The sequence below is a fragment of the Myotis brandtii genome, unplaced genomic scaffold (assembly GCF_000412655.1).
Source record: "Myotis brandtii unplaced genomic scaffold, ASM41265v1 scaffold825, whole genome shotgun sequence".
In the NCBI taxonomy this organism is placed as follows: domain Eukaryota; kingdom Metazoa; phylum Chordata; class Mammalia; order Chiroptera; family Vespertilionidae; genus Myotis; species Myotis brandtii.
In genome coordinates this window covers 2,767,640-2,777,267 of record NW_005371349.1, presented here as the reverse complement: position 1 = coordinate 2,777,267, position 9,628 = coordinate 2,767,640, and the positions used below count along the sequence as shown (strand labels likewise).

Sequence of the window (9,628 nt, the reverse complement as noted above, 5' to 3'; positions counted from 1 at the left end):
TGAACTGTGACCTCCTGGTTCATAGGTCAATGCTCAACCACTGAGCCACACCGGCCGGGCATGAAGCCTCTTCTTTTTTTATATATATATGCTATTTTTTAGAGCTTCACAGCAAAACTGAAGAAGGCCCGAGATGTGCCGCTCACCCCTGCCCCACGTATGCAGCCTCCCTCCTGGTGCCCCATTGACGAGCCTGCACTGATGCATCGGAACCACCAAACCCATCGCTTCCATCAAGGCCCGTCTCGGTGCCGGACAGCCTCCAGGCCGGGCCAGTGGATGATGATGTGGCCCCTGGGGTTTTGAGGGGCAGGACCCTCCCTCGGGGCTCCGAGAGGGGCTGCTGGCCCACGGGAGGTGAGCCTCCCCGCAGGAAGCAGGGCACACGCTCAGTCACCCAGTTCCCAGGCCCCAGGTGACTCCATTCAGAGATGTGTGAGATGTCAGGGTTCAAGCTCCTCATCTTACAGAGGAGGAAGCGGAGACCCGGAGAGGTTAAGCGAGTGGCAGGGCGCCGTCTGCCTGATAAGGCTGCGGAGGAAGAAGACTGGCGGCTCTGCGCTGTGGCTGGTGGAGGAGGCCCCTGGGCTCCCTTCTGGGGGGAGGGGGAGGGAGGTTGGGCAGGAGGCCAGGGAAATCTGAAGGAGGAGGCGTGCCACGTGGGCACCAGAGTCTGGGAGTGAGGGGATGAACCAGGACCCTTGGGGACACGGACTCAGGTGCTGCCAGCACTGCCCTGGGCACAGCGGGAGCTGCACAGCCGAACGGCCTGTATCTGCTCCAAATGCTCGGTCCGCCATGTGACACCTCTGTACTCACATGAGCCCCCATGGCCGTGAGCGAGCACCCCCCTCGGGCCGGGCTTCCCCATCCTTCAGGGTATATTCATGATGCCCCCTCCTCACCCATTGTCTAAATTGTACTGACCCCCCCCCCAAATAAATAAATAAATAAATAAATAAATAAATGGCACTGCCCAATACAAGCCACATGTAGCTCCTAGGAGCTTAAAACGTGGCTGGTCCGAATTGGGAGGTGCTGTAAGTGTGAACTGCACACCTGATCCTGAAAACTCAGCATGAGAAGGGCACGTCACACACCTCAATCACTGTGGATATTGATGACATGTGACATGCTAATATCTTGGCTAGGTTGGGTTAACGCAAACATATTATTAAAATTAACTTCACCTGTTTCGTTTTTACTTTTTAATGTTGCTGGTAGAAATGTTTAAATTGCATGTGTGGCCCTAACCGGTTTGGCTCAGTGGATAGAGCGTCGGCCTGCGGACTGAAGGGTCCTGGGTTCGATTCCGGTCAAGGGCATGTACCTTGGTTGCGGGCACATCCCCAGTAGGGGGTGTGCAGGAGGCAGCTGATCGATGTTTCTCTCTCATCGATATTTCTAACTCTCTATCCCTCTCCCTTCCTCTCTGTAAAAAATCAATAAAATATATTTTAAAAATTAAAAAATAAATTGCATGTGTGGCTCGCATAGTAACTAGATGGAGGATCCAGGCACCTGTCACCCAGGGACCCCAGTGGGACATTGGACAGCACTGGCATAGGTGTGGCTGTTACGTTACAGGTCATCACCACCAGGGGGCAGCACCTCCCTCAAATAAGACTCCTAGGGCTGGAGCGAGGCCTCCGCTCCTCTGCTGCCTGGAACAAGGAGGAAGAGAAGGGAAAGGAAGGCAGGAGGCCCTCACCTGTTCTCCGTGGAACAGAAGAACTGCACCCACGGGTTGGTGCTGCCACTGTCTGGAGCTGGAGGCAGGTACATGGCCTCAGAGAAGCACGTCAGCAGCAGCTTCAGCAGCTCAGTCCTTGGGGAGGGGGTTCAGGTCCTGAGGATCCCGGTTCTCCTCCGGGAGGCCGTGCCCACCCTGCCCAGCCCAGCCCCAGCTCAAGTCCATGAAGAGAAATGGCCCATTTTCTCCCCGTGAGGCTGCAGCTGGGTCATGCGTGGGCAGCGTCCCTTTGCGAGGCCACGGCTGGTTCCCTCCCCGAGCCGTGCAGGGGCCAGGCCTGGGGTCCAGCACGCCACGTGCTCTGGGCCCAAGAAAGCTCACCGGTTCATGTCGTGGATGTAGTTGGGCTGGGGCGAGTGAGCGAAGCCCACGCCCGCCTCCCAGATGTATTCACAGCTGTCCAGGGAGTGCATGTCCTCCGCCAAGTCCTGGGGACAGGGTCGGGGAGCGATCGGGCTGGGGGTGGCCAACCTAAGCACCCCCGTCCCTCATGTCACCCCGAAGACAGATTCTCAAACGCCCCGGCGCTAACGCACAGGGAAGAAATCATGTTCTCGGCCTCCTGGAAGCTCACTCCCTCCAGTCTGGCTCTTTCACTTGCTCAGTCCAGTTTGAGACGCAGAGAGAGAGGGAGGGAGGGGAATGGAATTGGGTGTGTCTGGTGGTGGGTGGGGATGGGGGGCAGAAAGCACTCAAGGTCAAGTCCATGGGCCGACGGAAAGTGAAAAGGCCAGACCTCCTGTGCCCAAGCCCCACACCCCGCCCACCACCCAGGCAAAGACAATGGGAGCCTGTGCCCAGCTCCGGGATGCAAGGGGCATGGCCGGGCACCAGGTGGCTCCACTCCAGCTGTGCCAGCCACCACCCCCTCCCTGGGACCATGCAGCCCTGTCCCCGAAATGCCCTGCCCTAGAACTTCACTCAGCCCCAACCCAGAGGCCAGAGCCCTCCCAGCCCAGGGGGTCGGGGATTGGCTCTCACCACAGTGCTCCTCCGGTGGCTCTGGACGGTAAAATCTGGGCAGAAGAGCAAGTCAGCAATGGCCAGGAGCAGGGACTCGGCCAGGGGCCGGGCATTCTCGTCATCGTCTTCTCCCTGCTCAGGACACAGCGCCCAGGGCCACGTCAGTGGGAGCTGGCCAAGGAGAGGCGGCCCCAGGACTTGGGGGAAGGGAGGAGGACGGGGTCTGGGCCCAGGCGGTCACTGGGACAGAACCAGAGCGGAATGGGACAGTGAGGAACCCTCCCGCTGACAGGAGGGGCCAGGCCATGCATGTCCCCTAGACTCTGTGTCCCCTCAGCCCTGCAGGGAACCACTGGGCCGCCCCTCGGCCAGGTACCTGGAGATAAACCCAGGCAGAGGGAAGATGGAAGACAGAGGGAGAGGCCCAGCTGCCCTGCGCCCAGCTGTATGGGCAGAGACCCGTGGGAGAGGCACTGAGGGCTCAGGGAAAAGGAATGGAGCCCCACTCTCCCCGCCCCGCACTCCCTCAAGCCCAGGGAGGCCTGGAGGAGGGTGGGCGGCCCTGGTTCTTGCCCTGGACCAGGTTCCCGCCCTGTCACAGCTCCACTGCCCACCCAGCCCCGCCCGACCAGGCCCTGCCCGGCACAGACCTCTCCTCGCCCTGCCCCGGGCACCGTGGACCAGAAGAAGCCCCTCCAGTCCGGGTCCTCAAAGATGTAGGGCAGCACGCGCGTGAGAAGCCGGCTGCAGTTCAGGACAATCTGCTTCTCCTTCTCCGAATGGCAGCCGCTCTCGGCTCCCTGCACCAGCTTCTCCACAGCCTGTGGGGTGGCAGAGGGGCACGCTGGGGAGGGTGGGAGTGGGGCCCTGCACGTGGCTCAGATGGGCACCCCAGGCTCAGAGGGGGAGGCCCGACCCCACAGGGCCACCCTCCAGACAGGGTCGGCCAGCCCAGGCGGACGGGACGTGGGCCAGCCCACCACTCATCCGCTGAGATCTTGTTAAGCGACCCTCCACCTGAACCTCAGTTTCCTTATCTGTAAAATGGCGACACGAACAGTGGCAGCCGCACAGGGCGAGCTAACTGAGCTGACCCATGGGAAGTGCTCAGCACGTTCTGGCCCGGTCACCCCCCCATGGTCACTTCCCCAGCACCCAGAGCCCGCAGACCTCTCGGACCACAGGGCTGGGCCAGCGTAGTGTCCCCAAGGGGGTGGTGAATGGCCCAGCCAGGTGCCCTCACCTTGTAGCACAGAGTGGCCAGGTTGGAGGGCGACTCCTCCCGCACGGCCCGGATCTCCGCCGCCGGCACCAGCGCAAAGACATCCTGCACCGAGGTGGCCGTGTCCGCCCAGAACTGGTCCCAAAAGGCGTCATCGGTGGCTTCCACGGGCTGTGGGGGAACCCAGTGTCCAGAGTTGCACAATCCTTTGCCAAAGAGCCCATAGTTTGCCCAACATGTAGCCAAGGAAACCCCCAAAAGGTAAGGCATGGCCCCCCTACTCCAGCCCTGCTGGTGCCCAGGAGCCTCCCACGTGGCCACCATGAGTCCCAGTCCGCACAGGCAGGCTGGGGCACTTGGCACAGATGGTCAGGGGTCAGCTGGGCATTGAGTCCAGCAGCCAAAGCCTCACCCGCCTCTGAGGGACTGTGTGACCATCCACCTCTCTGCAGGACTGAGTCCAGACCTCAGCCAGCCAGTCAGCCCAGACCTTACCTAAACACACCTATATGCTGCACACCTGCGTACACACGTGTGCACACACACGCATATGCATGCACACACACCTGTATTTGCTGTCCCTACAACACAGCCATGCCATCTTTTCTCCTAGCCTTTGCTCAGACTGCCCCCTCTTCCCGGCATGCCCACCCCTCCCGACACATTCCAAAGTCCCACCAGCCCTATTGAGGCAATGTGCCTTAAACACACGTATGCCTTTTGAATTATACAGGCAATCCATGTGAATGGTAATATTCCGGAAACATTTCCCAAGGAAATAGTTATGCGTGTATGAGGATGCCAACTGAAGTGTTATTGTTGACAACAGTAAAAAGTTGGGCTCAATTTAAATAACCAGCAAGGGGGGAGTGCTTTCAAAAGTGAAGGCACATTCATACAAAGGGATATTATGCAGCCATCAGAATCACGTTTTCAACGAATATTAATGAATATTCATAGTGTCACAGTGTAGGTGAAGAAAGGATTAAAAAACTATCACAGTTTTGTGTTAAATTGTATAGTAACGAAAGCCTACACAAAAGTGACATGTTAACAGCAAGGATCTCTCTGGGTGGTCTTGTTTTTCGTTATGCTTTTCTGTAAGCGCAGGACTATTACCATTTTCCTCCTTTTGAATGTTCCTCTGCTGAGGGCCAGGCTACCAGGCTCTCTTACTTTCTGAAGAGCGCTTCCTGCAAGAGACCATCCCCCTCGCCCCGTCGCCCAAGGCTCTCCCTTCTCTGCAAGGGCTGGTCAAGGGCTCGGCTAGCACCCTGGATCCACACATAGTACTATGCATTACCCTTCTATTGAGAAAAAGAAATATCTTGTTTAAAAAAAATTCTAAAACTAAAAATGGAACTCCCATTTGACCCAGTGATCCCACTGCTAGGAATATATACCAAGAAACTAGAAACACCAATCAGAAAGGATATATGCACCCCTATGTTCACAGCAGCACAATTTACAATAGCTAAGATTTGGAAACAGCCAGTATAGAGTTATATCGTTTTCAGAAACTGCATACATAAAGTTAATAGTTAAAAAATAATAATATAGGTAACATTTTATAAAAGGAAGTTCTGTTTTCTAAATCTTCCAAATTATTCATTTTCAAAAGTATGCAAGGAAGAAAGAATATTGACAGAAAGGTGCGTGGAGATATTGGGATGCAACGGTGGATCATGAAAACACTCTAAAACATTGTGTTAGGAAATTGTCAAAATATATAAATCATTATAAAATCCTGCTAGTAATAACGTATAACTTTATTTTCAATGCAAGATCATTTTTAAGGCTACTCTGTGGGGTAGTACATGGAGAGCAGATAATTTCAGGACAGTATTTTAAGTGTTCCCATAATCTCAAATAAAAAGTTCTGGGACTATGGGCTCTTGAAAAAAGCATAGAGATTCATTAGTCCCCAACGACACATCAGATAAAGAATACATTGGTGGGGGATAAGGACACACATGTAATACTTTAATCAATAAAGAAAATAATAACAATTCTGGTCCTAGCTGGTTTGGCTCAGTGGATAGAGTGTCAGCCTGCAGGCTGAAGGGTCCTGGGTTCGATTCCGGTCAAGGGCATGTACCTAGGTTACAGGTGCCTCCCGGCCCGGGCCCTGGTTGGGGCACATGCAGGAGGCAACTGATTGGATGTTTTTCTCTCACCTCGATATTTCTCTGTCTTTCCCTCTCTCTTCCACTCTCTCTAAAAATCAATGGAAAAGTATCCTTGGGTGAGGATTAAAAAGAAAATAATAATAAAGAGCTCTGAAATTTGTTTAAATAACAACAACAACAACAACAACAACAATAATAATAGTGTTTTCTGAAGCCACTTCTTGCAAGAAGTCTCCCAGAGCTCTGAACAGATGGGCTTGCTCCCACCTTGGAACCCCACTCCCGACCCACTCACCATAGTCCTGGCTCCACCAGTCTGAGGCCCCTTTAGTCCACAGCCCCTCCTCCCTGACCTTGCAGCTGAGGCATATGGCAGATGCTTGGGCAATATTTGTTCAGCTAAAGGCTCTAATTACTCCTCGAGATCCCTTCAGCCCAGTCACTAGGCAGGGCCGAGGGCCAGGGGGGCTGTCCAAAGTTAGGGCTGGGGCCCCAAGCCTCACCGAGGCCCAGGTGTACCCAGGCCACTCCCCAAGCAACATCCCCCACTGAGCTACAGGGCAGCGTGTGGCCTTGGCCCTCTGGACAGGCCTGGCACCCAGGCCCGCTCAGTCCCAGAACTGGTAGAGCGAGTTAGTGGGGGAAGGAGGGTGGGGGAGTGGGAAACAGAGGCCAAAGGAGGGGCCCAGCTGGCACCTGGCACCCTCAGCCAGGACAGCCCTCGGACACTCACTGGGGTCCCCGGGGTACCACAGTGGCCAGGGTGGGGGTGGGAAAGGACATCCCGGAAATATGAAGAGCCCTCCCTCCCCAATCTGGGAGCACCTATGGGAAGCTCTCATCTCTACACCTTCCTCACCTCCCAGGTAACCACTACCCCCCTTAAAGGGGCAGAAACTCACCTCAACACCAAGTAGACTTGGCCTCTGACCTAGTTCATCAAGCAAGTGTCCCCAGGGTAGCCCAGCCCCGAAACAGAGGAGAGTCCCAGCTGGGAGCTGGCCTTGAACTTCAAAAATGGTGACTTTCACCCCCACCCCCCATCCCCAACTGATCCCACCGTGGCTTGGACATTTCAATTTGGCAACCATTGCCTGACCGTACCAGGCTAGCCTGGTGCTATAGGTATCGGCCAGGGTCACTGAGGCCCCTTTGGCTTCTGAGGGCAGGGACATGGCTTAGTTCCTGCCTCAGTTACCCCAGCTGGGCTCCACCCAACCCAAGAACGAATCTAAGCCAGTGTCTTTGGAAAAGAAGCAGCTGGGCAGGCGCCCGCCACCAGGGCACAGAGACGGCGCTACCTGGTGGGAAACCAGCTGTTCTCACCCCAGCTCTGCCAGGACCTGCTCAGACCAGAACTCCCCTCTTGAGGGCCCAGCTGCATCTTTGGAAACCTTTGGGGGGTGGGGGGAGAAGGACCAGCCTGCAAAGGGTGACCTGTGCTGGAGGACTGTGTCACCACGGCATGCACACGCAGTACATGTGCACACGTGTAAACATGGACCGACCAGATCCCATCTGCCCAACAGCAGAGAACTCAGAACATGTGGGATCGAGGAGAGGGTCCGGGTCCAGGGATGTCCCCCTCCGGGGCCCCACCCACCTGGGAAAGACGCAGGGAGCCCAGCCAAAGCTCCTGGCCTCAGAACCAGGGCCGGGCCCAGCCCAGGCAGGAAGGAAACAGGATGCAGCACAGGAAGGCTGAGCGGTGGGAAAGGCGCTGGGCCGGCGTGTCACTGCCCACAGCAAAGCTGTCCACAGCACAGCTTCTGAGGGCCCAGGACCGGACAGTACCCCGTGCACACCCGGCCTGAATCGCCATGGAGGGGCAGGGACTGGAATGACTGACTACCTGGGATCTGGTCCTCACTCCCCAGCTGCCCAAGCCAGGTCACTACACAGGACCTGAGGTGTCGGTCCCCGAGGGTCTCTCCCTCCAGGCGGCCCAGGCCCCTCCCACCTGCAGGGCCCCAGTGCTCCCCACGGGAGACCCAGGCTGGTCACGGGCTGCAGTCCTGTCCCAAGTCAACACACTCTCCTCAGCTGGGAAATGGGACAGCAATGCCTCAGTCAGCTCCATCGCTGTATTGGGGGGGGGGGGGGGGTTGGGGGCTGAGCAGGTAGGAATGTAGTCCACCCAGATCCCTTGGGACCTGGCTGAGCTATCCTGCTGGCCCAGCACTGGACCCCAGCAGCTGAGCCAACAGCCCATAGTTCACTTCTCCAACAAGGTGTTTCCCTCGGCAGGTAGGTAAACACTGGAGCCTCCCTTCCTCTTCTCTCTGTGGCCCCACCTTGAGGGGCTGCCCCCCCTGCCACCCGCAGCCCTAGGCGCCCCATCGCTAGAGACCAAGGGCCAGACGAGCCAGGAGCCTGGGGGAAGAGGCAAGGAGCAAGGTCTGGTTTCTATCACACCCCCCTCAGCCGGCTGGACTCTCCAGAGGCGCTGGGCAGTGGCCAGCACCTGGCCTTTCTCTCACAGGAGCAGGAGAGGGTGGGACCAGTGGTCTGGCCTCTGGAGCTGTGACCAGCTGGCTGTGGAAATGGCTCCCTCCATCCCACCCTAACTGCTAAGAGCAAGAGAGAGCAGAGCGCTGAGGAGCAGTGGGGTGGGTGGGGTGGGATTGGGGGTGAGAGGAAAGCCCCAGATAGCAGCAGGTCCTGACTCCCTTGCAAGTGGGGGATCTGGGGAGTTAGGGCCGGCATCTCTGTGGCCAAAAGGGCCTGGTTCAAGGGGTGAGGAGAGAAGGGGTGGGCAAGGAAGCCGCCTTGCTGGGCCAGGACCTGTTTGGGGGGGTAGGGTGCGCAGAGGGGGCGAGGAGGTGGCCTCTGTGCCACTTGCGGACTCAGGGGAGCATGGACTAGGCTGCAAGACACCCCCAGGCCCCACACCAGCAGGTCAAGGGCAATGTGCAGGTTTCTCAGCCCTGACCCAGGGAACAGAGGGTACCCCAAACACAGCCACCCCCACAGCTGGGCCTCAGAGGAGGCGCCCCCTTCGGGAGTGGTCCCGGCTGGGACACTGGATTCCAGGGGCCTGGGAACAGGTCCTCTTGCCAGGCTGCTGGGCCTCTCCTGCCGTGGGCATCGACCTGGGCCCAGCAAGGCTGCTGCCGCCGCGCACCAGCTGTTTCCCCGACCAGGGCGGACGCTGGCCCGGCTTTGTTTGCATTGAGTCAGCCGGCTCTGTGTGTCCGGGACCCGCGGGCACCGAGGGGCAGGGAGGGGAGCAGGGAGGTGGATGGGTGGGAGGAGGCGGGGAGAGGCTGAAGATGTAAGACTGGAGGGACGGAGTGGATGGGGGATGGGCAGGGGGTGGACAGCGGCGATGCCGGCTCGGGAAGTAGGCACACGTCAGCCTAAGGTGGCAGCAGCGGCTGCGGGGAGAGATGTTCCCCGGGAGAGAAGGCTGGGGGTGGGGGACTAGGGCGAGGGGATGGAGCATCGGGTACAGGCCAAGGGATTTGGCTCTGGCCTCAGTATCACCCGCCGGCCCAGCGGGGTCCCCCATCTCAGGACAAGCCAAGTTCGCGCAGCCCCCCGGCCCTGCCCAGCCCCCAG

The 9,628-nt window shown here is 57.8% G+C and overlaps 1 protein-coding gene across 1 annotated transcript in view; it reads right to left on the bottom strand.

Annotated features, from left to right (window-relative positions):
- Positions 1-9,628, bottom strand: part of HID1 (HID1 domain containing) — a 19,049-nt gene that overhangs the window by 7,267 nt on the left and 2,154 nt on the right. The window contains exons 2-6 of the mRNA XM_014531751.1: positions 3,960-4,109; positions 3,367-3,537; positions 2,735-2,848; positions 2,075-2,181; positions 1,712-1,828 (exon numbers count right to left, since the gene is read on the bottom strand). Coding sequence (XP_014387237.1) covers positions 1,712-1,828; positions 2,075-2,181; positions 2,735-2,848; positions 3,367-3,537; positions 3,960-4,109 — 659 coding nt within the window. The remainder of the gene's footprint in view (positions 1-1,711; positions 1,829-2,074; positions 2,182-2,734; positions 2,849-3,366; positions 3,538-3,959; positions 4,110-9,628) is intronic.